The sequence below is a fragment of the Lotus japonicus genome, chromosome 4 (genome assembly GCF_012489685.1).
Source record: "Lotus japonicus ecotype B-129 chromosome 4, LjGifu_v1.2".
Taxonomy (NCBI): domain Eukaryota; kingdom Viridiplantae; phylum Streptophyta; class Magnoliopsida; order Fabales; family Fabaceae; genus Lotus; species Lotus japonicus.
The window spans coordinates 82,765,707-82,782,914 of record NC_080044.1 but is presented as its reverse complement, the minus strand read 5'-3'; the positions used below and the strand labels follow the sequence as shown (position 1 = coordinate 82,782,914).

Sequence of the window (17,208 nt, the reverse complement as noted above, 5' to 3'; positions counted from 1 at the left end):
GCCACTTGATATAAGTACATACATGTTCTGGAAACATCAAATGTGACGTTGTTTGATCTCTTTTTTCAGCAAAGACTCTGCTGCTTGCGTTATGGATTGGCTGGACATGGAGCACATGTTCAAAGCTAATGTTTCCGGCATGGTAAGTCATAACATCCTTCATTTCATATCTGACCTTGTAGTTGAATAATTCTATTTCAGTGATGTTAACGTCCTAAAACATCAATTACAGCAACCAGAGAAACAAGTCAGAATGAGGGTTGCCATGGAGTTGTTGACAGGTTCCCACAACGAAATCTGGCCAACTCTGCAGAAGAAAGTGGAGGCTTTTTGGTTGACAATTAGGTAGCGCAGTCTCCATAGTGTGCCCAGAGATATCCTTCATCTCATCCTACTGCTGTTCACTGTTGAAGACATTCATATGTTCCTAATCAACATATATGCTCGCATGTCCTTTTGTTGTGTAGTTTAGTAAATGGACAAGGGTACCTCTGGAACCATCCTTTTGTTGCCTGCTCAGGCAGTCCGGATCAATTACATGTAATGTCATATATATATTTGACCTCTGGAACCATCCTTTTGTTGCCTGCTCAGGCAGTCCGGATCTATTATATGTAATGTCATATATATATTTGACTTCATCGCCACAATTTCTTTATTATGTCCTGCAAACTGTCATTTACTTTCACCATTATAGTTCCATAACATTACATAGATTGGGTGAAATCAATCAGGTGTGATAATGTTGTAATATGCAATAACATAAATCAAACGTTATGTTTTTATGTATCTAGCTATGGGCTAATAAACAAGCTGGAGGACAGTTTAAGCAGCATAATACTGAAACCCAACCTGTGTGCCAACAACTGTAACACTAATGGCAGCATAATAATAATAGCACACAATACTTAACGGTAGTCAAGAATCTGTTATAAGCACCCCTAACACAATACAAACTCTTGGTGTATTCTTCAATCAATCACACAAATTACGGGTGCTTTTCCCAAAACCATACATACTTTACTCCAGCGAATAGATTACCAAATCAATACACAAACTATACATACTACACGTACTTCAATCCATGGATTGATTAATAGTTCAAGAGATACACAACAAAGTTGCCAAGAAGAAGAAACAGAAAAATTAAATTCAGAATGCATTCCCAATTGCACCGGTGAACCACCTTGGGCTACCATTATTCCGTTGTACGGCCTAATAAGAACCATCTGCAGTCACCAAAACAAAAGTTTTGTCAGCGAACATGTTTTAATTATATTACTGAACTAAATACCACTAAATACTTCTTGCAAACTATCAAATTTCCTAACACTAAAAAATAAACTCAGACCAGAAAATGAAAGTCAATGTCAATGCTGACAATGTCAATGACTTACCCTGAAATTAATCTGCATAGTCATCTTCACCATACTCATAATCTTCATAGTCATCACCTTCATAGTCATCATCTTCATCTTCACCAAAGATACTTTCATTCTCGTCATCCCTTTCAAAGCTGCGATTTTCATACTCAATGTCTCTTAACAAAGGACATGTCAATCTGTTGTGCCCAGCGACCTTGCACGCGGTGCATCTAATTGTACGCTTGGTAGTTAATCCCGAAGATGACGCTCTTGCATGAACTCGAGGCCTCCTAACAGGTCCCGTGTTATTAACATTCCCCAAACCAGCAGCAGTGGCATCAAAGTTGTTGTCATCCTCATCCTCTGTTGCAGAATTGCCTTTTAATAAATGTATCTCATGAGCAATTTTTTCCTTCACTTTGTTAAAATGTTCAACACTCTTACTAGCTAGCGTACACAATTCTCTACATGACTCTACAAGCCAAACATATCTAGCAATCACGTCAGATTCCCAAAATATTGAGCCTTCCATTACTTCCCCGTTATAACAATCCTTTGCACCTTTAGTCCATCGTTTAGAGACCAGAGAAATAGGCAATTCAGTTATGTGGAGAAAAACAAGAACACCCAATATATGCTCGCATGGAAGCCCATATGTCTCCATCTTTTCACAGGAACACTTGAACTCATCTGAAACTGGGTCATAGTAAACATTCCAAGCCTTGGACTCCATTCTATATTGTACAACCTTGTAACGCTTATCTCCCGTGGCACGTTTGAATTCTGTCACAATCATCTCTGATGCAAGGCTAATCACAGGGACAAACAAATTAAAAACCTCAATAGTAAGAATTCTTGCCGCTGACCTTTCCAAACCCCTAAAATTAGTTTGCAAAGGCAGGTCACCAAAACCAGATTTGAAATCAGCTTCTAATTCCTTGAAACGCATGTACGAAAGACAACGATGGAAGTGGAGAACAAAATCAGTCAAGTTGTACCTTGATCGGACAAACTTCAATAGTTGGGAGTGAAAGCCCTCACACCTTGATGTTGTCCTAAAACCAGCAAAAAACTTCCCACGAAAGTAAGTTGCAGCCCACATTTCCCTCTTGTCATACATTTCACTAACCCAAGTATTGTTCTCCAATTCAAGATCTGTCACCATTGTTGCCCACCGTCGCTTGAATTCACCGATGCCATAGTCACTTAACATACATGTCCTGAACCTATTCAAAAATTCAGGAATCCCAACCCTTTTATTTGCAATTTTAAGCAAATGCCATGCACATAGTCGATGGTGAGCATTCGGAAAAACTCTCCTAATGGCGTTGCGCATAGGCAGCGCTCCATCAGTAATGACAGCGCCCGGTAACTTCTGGTTCATAGCTTCAGCAAATTGTTCCAATAACCAAACATAGGTTTGTTCAGATTCAGTCACAACAATTGCAGTGGCGAATATAATCGTTCTGTTATGATGGTCCACACCAGAAAATAGCACAACGGGTCGGCGATACTTGTTCTTCTTGTAAGTTGCATCAAAAGCATCAACATCTCCAAATACTTTGTAATTGTATCGACTAATGCCGTCACACCAAAACAAATTTTCAACTCCATGCTCAGCATCCTCCGTGTGCCTCTCAAACATTAGTTCATCGTTCAACCCCAACCATCTGATATAATCCACAGCGTTCTGCCCATCTGAACATTGTGACCGCCTTTGTTTGGCAAGCTGATTTTGCATATTCTTCTGTCCAAACCCCACTTTCTCATAACCTCCGCACTGGCTGGCAAACGAATTAAATATTTGAGGTGCACTTATACCTGACTTCATAAAACTATTCATTGACATAATGTCGGCAGTACCCATTTTCCTATGAGCCGCCAACAAACCACCGTGCTGCTTCGGCAGAAGGTCATGGTTATGTGCATCTTGAAAACATGTAACATACCATCGCTGTGAAGGAGGGTCAATGTGCACCCGGAATTTGGCATCACATCCACATCTAAAATCAACCTTTTGTCGTCTCAATCTCATTTCATCACAAATTCCCTTCTCTTCACGAAATCCTTGTCGGTGGCACAAAAAGGTTTGCTGGACAGCTTCCCCTTTTCTATTTCTGCGTATGGTTCCTCTACGGGCAGAAAAACCCATGATTCTTCCATACCAGTGGTAGAAATCATAAGCAAGCTCCACATTTGCAAAATGAAACTTCGTCACTTCAACAGGGTCTACACAACTGAAATCTAACTGCAAATAGTCTTCTTTACTGTTGATAGCTACAAGATTTGGTTCCACTGACTCTTCTCTATGCTGCTCATCCTCATCATCTTCATGCAAAACATCTTCATCTGTATCGAAATGACACTCGTTTTCAAAGTCCACAAACGATTCCTCATCAACGTAATCTTCATAAATTCCAGCCTCATTTTCAAAAACTTCGTCTTCATCAGAGATGAACATGCCTTCCAAGAACTAGAGAGACACAAAACAATAAAATATTACACAACACATATGGTAAAGGAAAACTAAGCAAAAAAGGGCACATCACAAAGGGGAATGGAATGGACCACTTCATTATTACCGTTTCACTACCATTTTCCACTGTCCCTGTTGTAAAATCTCTTACCGACTCGATCTCGATCTCGCTCTCTTCAACAACCTAAAAAACCTGTAATTGTAAGACTAACCAGATACCATACCATATCATAATACATAAGCAAACAAAACAAATTATTCAACTGCATACCTCATCACTGGCCCAATTTCTCCAACCATCTTCCCTTTCATTCTCCATTTCACGAAGACCTTCAACCTACAAAGAGTAGAACAGAATTTTTTAAAGGACACAATAACCATGAAGCTCAAACTTGCGAACATAACGATCAATAACAACCACGAATATCATATCATAGGATGAAAATCTTACTTACCCACACAGCTAACCACGAATCAGAGATCAATTGCGAAAACTGACGCAGTATATCAGGTATAACAGGACTGAACACCACCACAGTAGAGAGTAGTTCGTCTGAAGAACACCCACTTTCTGCCTTTTAGATTAACACACAACTCAATTAGAGACCAACGCGACCTCCAATTGCAAAAAGAAGGAGAAAACAGGATTACTAGATGGAAGATTGAACAAATTTTTTCACCCTAACCCTAACATTTTCCTGTTCCCTCCTCTTGCGATACCTCTTTCCCAAATATCCTGCGATACATTACTTTTCCTATTTTATGTACAATATGTTCAAAAAAAAATTGTAAACAGTCCCGGTAAACCCGACTGGAAGTCGCAGGTAAGCAGTGGGGGGCATGGGTGAACCCCCTTTCGTAAGTGACACCATAGAGTTCACCAACAAAATGCTCCTCAAAGCCCATATACTTAAGAGTATCATGGAAGAACTTTCAATTCAGCCTATCGTATTTTTTTGGCTTATTAGCACTTTTGGTCCCCCAGGTTTCAAAAATGTGCAAATGGAGTCCCTCACGTTTAAAAATAGCATTTTGGTACCCTGACGTTAGTCTCCGTTAACAGTTTTGATCCCTCAGCTAATTTCCGTCCAAAAGTTAACTTTTTTTGCTGATGTGGAATTTTAAATAATTGTTTTTTTGAAAGTAAATAAAATTTAATAGTTAAAATTAATTATAAAAAAACATCTTCTTCATCGTTTCTCTCTTTCTGCATCATCTTGTCCATTTCTTCTTCAGCCCCAACCCCATCAAAACCCTAACCCCAACCTCCCAGTCTCCCATTAAGAGAAAGAGATCAAGTGAGGGATGAAAGGGGAAAATAGATTGAGACGGTGAGGGATGAAAAATGTCAGATCTTGGTTCGGAGAGTGATCTGAGGGACGAGATCGAGGGGAAAACGGTAGCACGGCGCAACTGGCATAGGGGAAATGGCACAGCGGCGAGTCCTGGGCACGACGGAGGGGAGGGTTTGCTTGTTGTTGAGATGGAGATCTAGGACGCATTGGAGGTGCGATGGACCCAGAAACCCCTCTCTATTTCTGAATCGTTGCTTCCCTCTCTATTTCTGAATCTCTACTTTCTCTCTCTCGATTTTTTGAATCAAGATAAGTAAAGGATAGAGGCGGCGGTCGTGATTCGTGTTTGGGGCTGAGAAAAGAGGTGATGGCTGAGGCGGCTGTGTGGTTTTCTCCTCTTCCAAAAGAAAGGTCATCTCGCCTCTTCTCCCAATCTCGTGGCTCTAACGCTCTTTCCTTCACTCTGTGGTGGCTTTGTGATTGTCTTTTGAATTTTTTTCTCTTAATGATTTTCATGGAATCAAGCTCTGAATTAGTGACAATACAATATATAATTCGTTCCATGGAATCAACCTTCTTTGTACAGACATTCTGAACTATTTTTTTTCTGTTCAATCTGAAAAAAAAAATTCCATGTTAATGAGTTTTATTTTCTGGGTTAAGATTGTGAAGATGTAGAGGAAGAAGATGAAGATCATAATGTTTATGGGTAGTGGGTAATGGTGAAGAGATGGAAGCATGTGCAGCTCACATGGGTGAGTCTAATGAAGTCTTCTCTCTCCTAATGTCATGCCATCTCACTTAAAAAAATTCCACGTCAGCAAAAAAACGTTAACTTTTGGACGGAAATCAGCTGGGGGACCAAAACTGTTAACGGAGACTAACGTCAGGGTACCAAAATGCTATTTTTAAACGTAAGGGACTCCATTTGCACATTTTTGAAACCTGGGGGATCAAAAGTGCTAATAAGCCATTTTTTTTTCTTTTCAAAATCCTTAATGGGCCATTCAACCATTTTTAGGCTTCAGAGTCCTCATAGAATGGAGTACTTAGTGTGCAATCAGAATATTATCAAAGCCTTCTCACATAGTCACATATGATAGTCACCATATTATAGTGTGGAGAACGTGTTCTTAGTCAACTTGGAATCATGATTCTCCCAGCTCGTGCGTGTACACTAATGTGTAGACTACTAGACTCCGTAGCCAAAAATCACCAGAAAGGAGTTAATGTTGACTTAACAAACGCAACATGCACCCAACTTTCTTACATGAAAGTTTTGTGTTCCACTTTTTTATCCAAACATTCAAACATTTAAAACTTAGAAAGTGAATAGAGAAAAATATTAAATGTAATGCGGGTTGTTTAAATGACTGATATGAGTTATTAACCCACAACTCAATTGATTAATATGATTTTTTTATAAATAAAACATACAAATTTTAACTCACTTACTTTCAATGTGATTGGACGTTGAGTTATTTCACCTAAACTTTTTCATAAGTCGTTTAGACAACCTCATGTAATGTAACATGAAAAAAACTAGAGAAAAAAAGTTTAATATAAGTGCTGTTTTTTTTTTTGGGTCAAAATATAGTGTTATTAATGTTATGTTGTACATGAATTGGGCTCTACTAATTTGTTGGCGAAACCACATAGAAGCGTCAATCTTATCCTCTTTCTATTATTATATTCTTAGCTGTATATTTCCTCTACATCAACCTCTTTTCATTATTTTATTCCATTTGTGTCGATAGATACGCGTTTGATATGTTAAGCTGCTGGCACCACACGCCCAAAATTATCTAAGTAGTTTTCTATATATAGCTTCCTCCCTCACTCTTTCTCTCCACCCTCCATTCTTTAACATCACCAACAAATCAAAGAGATATATATTGCAATCGCCCTAATTAGTTCACCCTTTATCCTTTCCTCTCTAAACTCTTTATATTTAATTTCATTCAATTTTGTGTCTCTGCTGTGTGTGAAATTTTTCATTCTTCAAAACATGGTTTGCTTGGTATCACGCTCAGGAAGGGAGTTGCAAAGATACAACAACATGGGTGGCCGCCAAGTAGTCGGGTGAGTCTTAATTAGACGTGTGTGTAAAACTTTTTGCATTAATCGTAATAACTATTAAACTCGAGAAATATAGAACAATTTAATTTTTTCTCATCTGTGGGTTAAGTAAATTTCAATAGATTGGTAGGTGAATGGTGGCTCCCAATAGTACACATTCATTGAAAATGGTCTTTCTTTACTGCAAATTGATAACTCTGTCATTTGTTTAATATATTGCATTCACATTTGTACATTGGCCTCACAAATTGACTTAGCTATTGTAATGTCTTTGCGCAGATGTATACCTTATAGATATAAAGAAGACATAGATGGTAACATGAGCAACGAATCGGAAGTACTAGTGGTTAGTTCACAAAAAGGTCAAGGATTGATGTTTCCCAAGGTACTTAACTTTTTTATGCTCATTGCTCATGACTAATTCAATTTGAATTTAATTTTTGGTATATAACTGTGTTATGTCAGGACTTATTCGAAAATTACAATAAAACAAAAATTATGGTTGACAAAAGCAATTTTCCTAAGCTTTTGCTTATGCACACTATGGTTTTTGATTCACCATGCTTTTCAAATGAGTTTTCGAGTATGCACCACATATTTGTTGTTTCGTACAAAATTAACTAGACCTATATGGATGTTTGCAACTTGAACATTATTGCATTATGTGAAAGATAATACAACATTGACTAATGTCCTATTAATTTATATGATCTCAGGGAGGATGGGAAATTGATGAATCTGTAGAAGAAGCAGCTATCAGGGAATCCCTTGAAGAAGCTGGAGTCATAGGAACCGTTGAGGTACTTGATGTTTTCTGAACTTTTATCTAATATTTTCTTTTGAATGTCAAACAAATCTAAAAAAATTGGTTTAAAATGAAATTGAAATATAATTTGATATTAATTTTGCAGGGTGAATTGGGCCAATGGAATTTCATTAGCAAAAGATATGGCATATATTATGAAGGGCACATGTTCCCATTGTTTGTGAAGGAACAGCTTGATCAGTGGCCTGAGAAGAATCTTCGAAGAAGAGTGTGGGTAAGTTTAGACACTAATCTTAACTTACATGTTAATTATATCAATTTAAACATGCTTATATTATTTGAAAATTTATCTGATTTTCTTTTTTATCCCTTTCTGTAGATGACAGTTGCTCAAGCTAGAGAAGCTTGTCAGCATTGGTGGATGAAAGAAGCATTGGACATTTTGGTTCAACGACTCGTTTCTTCACAACAACAGAAAAAGAGATATAGCATTTGTTGATTCTTTTAATTAGTTTATAGAGAACTCAACTTTAGTTTATACAAAGAAAATTGTGGGTACTTTGTTTCTTTGTAAGTTGAAGATTATAGAGAGATTAACTAGAGAGAGAAACAGGAATTGTAAAGAAAGGTAGATCAACTGATCAAATTGCATTTTGTTTTGCAATTGCAATCATACACACTCATAGTGCTAAATAATACCCAAATATATTCTCGCCATTCACCATCACAATATCATTTCAGTTTATATCATTGTTATTTCTTGTGTATAATCCCAAACTCTTAATATGATATCCATAATTATATTGTGCCATTTAAGAGAGACTTATTAGATAGTCAAAACGATCAACATATTTTTGTAAAAATGATAAGGAGTGTTAGTATTGCAAAATTTGATGAAAGGTTGGACATAGGTTTGTAGGAGTAGTGAGTTGAGGTCGACATACAAAGTTACTATGGTAATTGATTGTGTTGGTGGGGAAGGAGATGAGAGGGAGGTGAATAAGACATAGAAAAATGTTGGACCTTTTTCTTATTTAAGGACTAAAGTGATTATTTTAAGACAATACTTTTGAAATAAGGTTACATCACACGCTAAAGTGACACCATCAGTTGAATTTTGTTTTTCTTTAGGAAACGTCGATAATGTTCATCCACGTGAATTATTAGGTATAAAAGCAAACACAATGAAAGGGATAGTGATGAGAGGACCAAAGTAAATAATGATTCCCAAGTTGATGGTTTTATTTCCTTTATTAGTGTATTAAAATGTCAAGTATGAAATTAGTGTAATAAAAATTTCTCAAGTCAAAGCACAACCGCCAACCTCTTTATATCAGTTTCATCATTAGATTGTATTCTACCGCCATTCATGTTCTCAATCTAATGTCGATTGTTGCTCATAATCTCATATGTTGTTCTTCATCTTCAACCTCCAACAATCTTTCTTCATTAATCACTTTCGCTAGGCTATGTACTAAGATTTTTATTTTATTTTCAAATAATTAAAATTTCTAATCACACCTTAAAAACAACCGGCAATGCTCTCTTTTTTCTTTATCTTTTTTTGTAAAAACCCACCTATAATGCTTTTGTTAGGACTAATGAAGTGCTTAGAAATCAAAGGTGAAAATGGAATAATCATAAGTTCATAATTTGGGTAATTTTTTGGGTACATAAAATAAAAGCCCATAATGAGTACCGACATGTTGACAAAAAAAAAAGACCAAATGACCGACACTGACCCATGGTATATAACTCTCGTTACTTAGCAAAAAAAACCACACTGTTAACAAAAAAGACAACAGTTGCTAACTGTGTGTTTTTTCTCTGTTTGAGACTTAACTCGAAGCAAGATGTCGGGTATGGGAGACGGGTACGTCGGAACCGCCCAGGACGCGGTTCGGATCCGGCGGTTGGAGAAGCAGAGAGAGGCTGAGCGCCGCAAAATCCAAGAGCTCAAAACCAAGTCCGCCTCCTCCAATGGCCAACTCGGTCTCCTCCAATTCGGCTCCAGCACTTCCGAAGTACCCTTCCCTTCTCTTCCCTATTCATTCAATTCAATTCTAGGGTTCATCTTCTCCTTTCAATTTCCCAATCCCTAACCACACTTTTCGTGTTTTAGATTCTGGAAACTGCCTTCAAGAAGGAAACTGTTGGTCTTGTCACCAGAGAGGAGTATGTTGAGAAGAGGGTTAATATTCAGAGCAAAATTGAGGAGGAAGAGAAGGAGAAGCTTCAGAAGCTGCAGCAAGAAGAGGAGGAGCTTCAACTGCAAAAACGCAAAAAGAGGAAGATTAAGGGGAATTCTAGATTGTCATTTGCTGAGGACATTGCCACTGATGCTCAAGAGGAGGAACAGAATCACAGTAATCACTACCCCTACTTACCCTTTCATATCATTGCTGTTTGAAATCATAGCTTTTCTTAGTTTTATCTGTAATGTATGATGTTTACATGTTGCAAAACTGTTTTATCAAAGAAGAGAATTGTTGTGAATGATCGTTAATCAATGATGTTACTAGTTATTCCATAAAAAAAAAAATGATGTTACTAGTTACTACTTACTGCAATGTTTGTTTGAAGACATCAAACAAGATCGAACTTTGCTATGTTGCTGGCAGGTGATGTGGAAACAAATGGACTTCGGCGGGGTAAACTTGGCAAAGACCCTACTGTTGAAACTAGCTTTCTGCCTGACAGGTGCAGCATTTCTTCCCTTCTACTTTTGTGTCCTCGATACCATGTCATTTCCTTGTTGGTTGTTTCTCTAACACACCTGCATAGGAGTGCTGAGGATATTATTCAGTGAGCGAGAGGCCGAGGAGCAAGCTGAGCGTGAAAGGCTGCGCAAACAGTGGCTCCGGGAGCAGGAGCAAATTCGAAGTGAGTGTTCTGCCTAACTCATTTTTTTATATATACACAAAAAAAGGTATAACTTTTGTGTATATGATTATATTAGGGAACACATTTTTCTTATTTGCCTCTTAAGCTGACACTCAATAGCCACATTAATGGTCATTCTGAATCAAGTTGTTTCTCGAATTCAGATGAGCCTCTTGAAATCACATACAGTTATTGGGATGGAACTGGCCACAGGCGTGTGGTACAGGCAAGTCAAGGCCATGCACTTCAACTTACATTTTGAGTTCCTAGATTAAAATGGATTTACTATATAATGTTATGTATTGGACTCTCAGCTATTTTATAATGATTCAGGTACGCAAGGGAGACAGCATAGGGGAGTTTCTCCGAGCAGTGCAACAGCAACTTGCTCCTGAATTCCGAGAGATTCGAACAACCTCTGTAGAAAATTTGGTTTACGTGAAAGAAGACCTTATCATCCCTCATGTATGAACACACCTATTATTTATAATTTCAGAAAGTCAAGCTATCTTAACATTTTAGTCATAAAAAAATATCTTTATTTACCCATTTCCATGTATTATTACAGCAACACAGCTTCTATGATCTAATTGTGAACAAAGCCAGAGGCAAAAGTGGACCGGTATGTCTCTTTAATTTCTCTTTCTTTTATTTATTGTGTTCCTTCTGTTTCAGAAGGTATGTCTCCTAAATTTCCTGAAATTGATATACCCCCTTGTATATATTGATATAGAAAACATTTTAGATACTTTCCCCAATTAGTGTATTTGTGTTTTTTAGCTCCCCTAAGAAAAATTCTGTGGATAGTTTATAGAATTGAGAAAGATAATAATAGCCATTATTTTTATAATTTAATGCCAGGTCAATTTCTTTAAATTAGAATTCCCTTCACTTTATATAAGGGGAAAGTAAGGCATCAAGTGTTGAGATGCCTTACTTTCCCTTCTGATGTCAGGGGTCACTTTTGAGGAATCAAAACCCTTTATTTATGTACACAATCAGATTCACAACTTGTAGGGGCATGGGAAGGTCGTTATCAGGTATAGAAAGAAGTAGGAAAATAAGCAAAAATGATTTAGTAAACAAGTTAACACTGACAAATCATATATAAGATGGTGAAAGGTCTGGCACAGAGCCGGGATTTGCACTCCTAATGCTTTACATATATACTACTAATAAACTAACTTGGTTGTTATAATGAAACTTATTTCCCTTTTTAAGGTTAGGGATGTCAAGTAAGATAAAAAAAATGTTGAATGTTAATTCTTCTTTTCAGGTCATCTGTTATGAACTAATTCTTTGTGGTTTAGTTGGGAACATATCGCTGTTTGGATTAGTTGGATTTGCTCTTGTATGTGGTGAAATGTTTGGTACTTTTGATTTCTTAAATCTTAATGTATGCAAATTGTTTCAAGAAGAAATTATTTTGATATTAAAACAACATTGAGGGAAAATATGAGTTTTTTTTGTTTTTCTTGTGATGACTTATGGTGTTTTCAGTAATCAGTAGTGCTTTCATGTTACTGATGGTGTTTACTTAGGTTGTTGGTCCAAAATTGCATTTCATCTTAAGTACCCTAACATTACTTTTTGTTCTATATATACAGCTTTTTCATTTTGATGTGCATGAAGATGTACGGACAACTGCAGATGCCACAATAGAGAAGGATGAGGTACATTTTCTACCAAAAGCCTTCAGTGTTATTATTTTGAAATTTACGTTTATAAGATAGTGAGCATAAGACAAATGCATGTTTGTCTTCTGGGTTCTTGCTTAATTATCTTACGCTCGTGTTCTCTGTCTCTACCAACAGTCTCATGCTGGTAAGGTTGTAGAAAGGCATTGGTATGAAGAGAACAAGCACATATTTCCTGCTTCAAGATGGGAGGTACTCTCACTATCTTTCCCTCTCCTTCCCTCCCTGACTCCCCGTCTTCTGTGTGTTTTAGTTTGAATGCTGGTCTTCATTCTGATTTTATGCCTCAAGGCTCAGCGTATTTGTGGATGAGGTGTTTGATAAATCTTTATTATGATAGTATCTGATGAACTGGCATATTTATGATAACAGTTTGCTCAGACTAGAGCGTTTTTTATGCATGACAGCTTTATTACATAGATTCTGATTTTGATCCCTGTTGTGTTCATCCTCAATTGCAGATATATGATCCAGCGAGGAAATGGGAGCGTTATACCATCCACGGGGATTAATTTTGAGGCTGTCAATTAAGTTGAATATGGATTCATTGCCCTGACCTTTAGTTTGATCATCAGCTAAACCTGATTATGCCTTGTGGACACCTTAATAATGTTGGCTTCTTATCATTAGTAATTTCAGTGGTTTTTGTTTCTATAGTTTGTTGTTGAAACTTGGACAATTAGTAAGATATATATTGAAGTGGAGTCTACCGTCTTTTTGAGACACTGGAAGTTTTCAGGGGTATTAAAGCATGCAATTTTTCATTTCGATTGCCTTTTAGATGGATCATGTTTCTCTTCTTTATATTGACAGAATTTGAACACAGCCTTTACGGGTGTTTGATAGACTAGTTTAGTCTTGCCAGGGCGTGCTTGCTGTCATCCATATCTAACAACACTCTAGTCGATCAGGGGGGAAAAAGGCTTCAGTTAACGAAGCAATCATAACAAAAAGTTGCTGACTAATGTAACTAAACTCGTAAGTAGCCAACACTAGCTGAATTAATTGGATAAAGTTCCTCATCAATTGTGTCATCTAATACTCCTAGAGGGTGGAAGATGATGTTTTGACCAAAAAAAAAAAGAGAGGGTGGAAGATGTCCACTATAATCAGCTTCGAATGAAAAATATCAGTGGTTCAAGGAAGCAATGATTTGGTAACGATATAAAGCTTCTTGATCACAGCTATACAAGGGCAGTAATCTCATCAAGCCTGCTTGCATTTCCTTTTCCCTCACATAATACAACAGTAAATGTCAGGATGGTTCATTCTTTGATGGAAAATAAGATTTGCCGCAATATGAAGGATTATAGGCGAAAAATGATTCGAAGCATACAAAATGGGTTGCTCATTAATAAAAGTTGTTTGGATACTCATTAAAAAGTATGAAAATAATAAAAAAAAAACATTTTGATGCATCTTTTTGTTGAAGTATTCTAATGAGGATATGAACGGGCCCAAATTAATAGGGGTAATATCTAAGTGGCCCGAACTGTTTGGCCAATTTGAAAAAGAAAATCACATTTTTTTTGATACATTGAAAAGCTAACAAAACGAAAGACAAAAACTACAACATTAAGAGGGAATCTTGTAGGCCAACTCAAAGAATGACGTCTCTAACGAGGAAGAATGTGCTCCAAACTTTGCCAGATAATCTGCCGGTGAACCCACTGGAAATGCGCAGTCTAGTCCCTATGGAGAAGCATATATATTCATTCAGCATCTACGTAAAACGTCTTGCTATCCGGATCTTCCACTGTATACAAGACCTATGCACAATCAACCCTCTTGAAGTCACGACTCCAGATTAGTGACAAATCATCCCAAAGAGCCTTTGAATCTGCCAAGAACGCGTTGCCTCCATGAACATGCAAAGAAAACCCAAGAATCCACCAACCTCGCACGTCTTGAAGACTGCCACCCCCATGCAATTAGCTTGTTTGCGGAAACTACCATCGACATTGAGCTTCACTGTGCCTGCCATCGGGGAAACAAATGTCCATTAGTACAAATGAAATTCATGATTAACATCATATATTTTAAAAATTATATTTTTTTGGAATTGATTTTTTTACTTTCATATTAATAAAATTTATTTTACCAAAAAATGTTAATTTTATTAAACAAAATCAATTTGAATGGGCTTTTCATGAAAGAAGCCCAGTCCAGTAGATGAAGCCCTATTCTATATAACTTGTGAAGTCTGAGGACATGAATACAGCGTAACCAAAAACATAAGAACCCTAGGCTATATATAAGAAGGGTGTGACTCTTCCTCCTCTTCTCGTTGTAAACCCTAGCGGCAGCAGCACCAGACAACAATGGTGAGTCCTCGTTGAACCAACCAGACCAGATTCGCACCCATCTTATCTCATCTCTCATCTCTCGCTAACTGGCTTTTCTGATTGTTTGCGTTTGCAGGCGGATGTTGAGGTTGATGTCGCGGCGGCCGGAGGTGTCCCCAAGAAGAGAACGTTCAAGAAGTTCAGCTTCAGGGGTGTCGATTTGGATGCGCTTCTCGACATGTCCACTGATGAGCTTGTCAAGCTCTTCAGTGCCCGTGCTCGCAGAAGGTTCCAGAGAGGTCTCACCAGGAAGCCCATGGCCTTGATTAAGAAGCTTCGCAAAGCGGTAATCTTCGTCTCTCTTTCCCTAATTGTATTCATTTTTCACATTTTCATTTCGATCTAGTAATTTAGGTTTTATTTCAGTGATTGATTGCAAATGTTATATCATTATCCATGCTGTGTTGTGTTTGTGATGATTTTGTTGATTTGCTCAGTGCGTGATACGTTTAGTGTTGCCAGAAGAAGTCATTTTCGATAGAATTGATTCTTACAAAATGAAATATGGCGAAACTGAGTTTAGTATAGAGGTTATTTTATAGGAAAGTGATAGAAATGTCTTGCGAGGAGGGTTGAAATCATTTACTATGTCTAGTTGTCAACCCATAGTTGGGTTTTATTTTTTGGCCTCAAGTTGATTTTGGGAAGTGCTTCTAAGATTTTCTTATGATGAAAAACATGTTAGAAAGGATTAGAAGTCTTCATTGGATGAGCAGCATGAAATCAAGCCTATACTTTATGTGGTGTTTGAAGTTTCAAATTTTGAGCATTGATTGCTGTGTGTGCTTGAATTTAGGGTTTATTTGTGCTAAACTTATTTGTCTATTTACTTGATGGGCTGTTGGAAGTTTTGATTTTGTGAATTGATTCCTGTGTGATTGGATTTGAGGTTTATTGTTTATTTGTGTAAACTATATATGTTTACTTGATGGGGGTGTTGGAGGTTTTGATTTTTGGGAATTGATTGGTGTTTGTAATTGACTGTAGAAAAGGGAGGCACCAGCTGGTGAGAAGCCAGAACCAGTGCGCACCCACCTCAGGAACATGATTATTGTGCCAGAGATGATTGGCAGCATTATCGGGGTGTACAATGGAAAGACTTTCAACCAGGTTGAGATCAAACCTGAGATGATTGGCCATTACCTTGCTGAGTTCTCTATTTCATACAAGCCTGTTAAGCACGGTAGGCCTGGTATTGGTGCTACTCACTCTTCCAGGTTTATTCCTCTCAAGTGAAGCTCTTCCTTGGAGGCCTCTTTTGTAGTTTGCAATGGTTCTGAAGACCCCCTAGAAAAGAAAAACTTCTATCAGATTTTGTTATGTTTTTCATCTTTAATTTTGATTGCCAAGTAGCTTACATTAATGTGTTGCCCCCTGGATTACCTTGAATTAATTTCATAGTAACAACACTTTGCTTTGGATTGTTAAGTTTATTGTTTGATTTTATCGAGTTTTGTTAACGTTACGTGTTTATTTAGAAGCAAAACTTAAGCTTTCATGAAATCAAATATCCTATTGTGACATTTAATGGATGAATGGAACTTTGCCACTTTTGGTTCTTATCCCGTTGTTGACAAAATGACTGTTTGATAGTCAATGAAATTTATAATGCTACAATCAGTTTTAATTCAACTTTAAGGTGAGTGAAAGGAAAAGTAAATTATAGAGTTAGAAGCTTTTTTAGTTTTTCTATCAACTTCTATTTCTCTTTGTTTATCAAGTTATTTTGATGGGAACAAATGACACTGGTCTTGCAATGAGCTCCCTTATCCTCATTGATGGAACACAAGAACCTCTTTACCAACTAGAGTAAGAGAATGCAGAGTCCGAAAAAATCTGGAGACCAACACTCAAGCAAGTCTTGAATCTCCTCTTTAAGCATATTAGAAACACCATTGTTACCACTAAACCTCGTTAGCTAACCACCAAGTTCATTTCGAACCAAACCACCAAAGTTGCCATCTACATTATTACCCAACCTGCACGTAGTTGTGTTCATGGTTCAAGTTTGTGTAAGAACCGATTCGAGATTGAACTGAATTTGAAGATCGTTCGTTTGAATCAAACCAATTGGTTTATTTATACGAGAGTCAAATCAACATGCTTTTCTATTTCAGTCAACTGATTTTACAATTTAGTGACTGACTCTAGGCTTGCAATTCAATCCTAGTGCTAACACCGGTTTAAGAACCAGTTCAGGACTTGATTTGAGAACCGAATCGATAATTAGTTCTAGTTTTGCAATCCATTTTGATTTTCGAGTGTCAAAGCTTGCTCAAGAAACAATTCAAGTACAGGAACCA

At 37.3% G+C, this 17,208-nt stretch overlaps 4 protein-coding genes across 5 annotated transcripts; 3 read left to right on the top strand and 1 right to left on the bottom strand.

Moving 5' to 3' along the window:
* Window positions 1–1,404: 1,404 nt before the first annotated feature.
* On the bottom strand, window positions 1,405–4,587 carry LOC130713466 (protein FAR1-RELATED SEQUENCE 5-like). The gene is made up of 5 exons (XM_057563231.1): window positions 4,561–4,587; window positions 4,296–4,415; window positions 4,112–4,177; window positions 3,947–4,024; window positions 1,405–3,837 (listed from the first exon to the last, which is right to left on the bottom strand). Exons 1-5 carry the CDS (start codon window positions 4,585–4,587, stop codon window positions 1,405–1,407), a joined length of 2,724 nt encoding a protein of 907 aa, XP_057419214.1.
* A 2,356-nt stretch (window positions 4,588–6,943) lies between these two features.
* Window positions 6,944–8,697, top strand: LOC130710227 (nudix hydrolase 17, mitochondrial-like). Its single transcript, XM_057559420.1, has 5 exons — window positions 6,944–7,217; window positions 7,494–7,599; window positions 7,931–8,014; window positions 8,126–8,254; window positions 8,360–8,697. Exons 1-5 carry the CDS (start codon window positions 7,144–7,146, stop codon window positions 8,477–8,479), a joined length of 513 nt encoding a protein of 170 aa, XP_057415403.1. The 5' UTR covers window positions 6,944–7,143; the 3' UTR covers window positions 8,480–8,697.
* Window positions 8,698–9,756: 1,059 nt separating this feature from the next.
* On the top strand, window positions 9,757–13,324 carry LOC130710226 (protein XAP5 CIRCADIAN TIMEKEEPER). Of its 2 annotated transcripts, none has more exons than XM_057559418.1 (10): window positions 9,757–10,004; window positions 10,103–10,346; window positions 10,602–10,680; window positions 10,787–10,863; window positions 11,028–11,089; window positions 11,197–11,328; window positions 11,432–11,485; window positions 12,471–12,536; window positions 12,678–12,752; window positions 13,022–13,324. In XM_057559418.1, the coding sequence occupies exons 1-10, from the start codon at window positions 9,834–9,836 to the stop codon at window positions 13,070–13,072; spliced, it is 1,011 nt and encodes a 336-aa protein (XP_057415401.1). In that variant the 5' UTR covers window positions 9,757–9,833; the 3' UTR covers window positions 13,073–13,324. The 2 variants fall into 2 exon arrangements, with proteins under 2 accessions (XP_057415401.1, XP_057415402.1); XM_057559419.1 differs by having other exon boundaries at window positions 9,800–10,004; window positions 10,765–10,863.
* A 1,436-nt stretch (window positions 13,325–14,760) lies between these two features.
* LOC130710229 (40S ribosomal protein S15-4) lies at window positions 14,761–16,333 on the top strand. Its single transcript, XM_057559421.1, has 3 exons — window positions 14,761–14,884; window positions 14,982–15,191; window positions 15,893–16,333. The coding sequence occupies exons 1-3, from the start codon at window positions 14,882–14,884 to the stop codon at window positions 16,139–16,141; spliced, it is 462 nt and encodes a 153-aa protein (XP_057415404.1). The 5' UTR covers window positions 14,761–14,881; the 3' UTR covers window positions 16,142–16,333.
* Window positions 16,334–17,208: the final 875 nt, after the last annotated feature.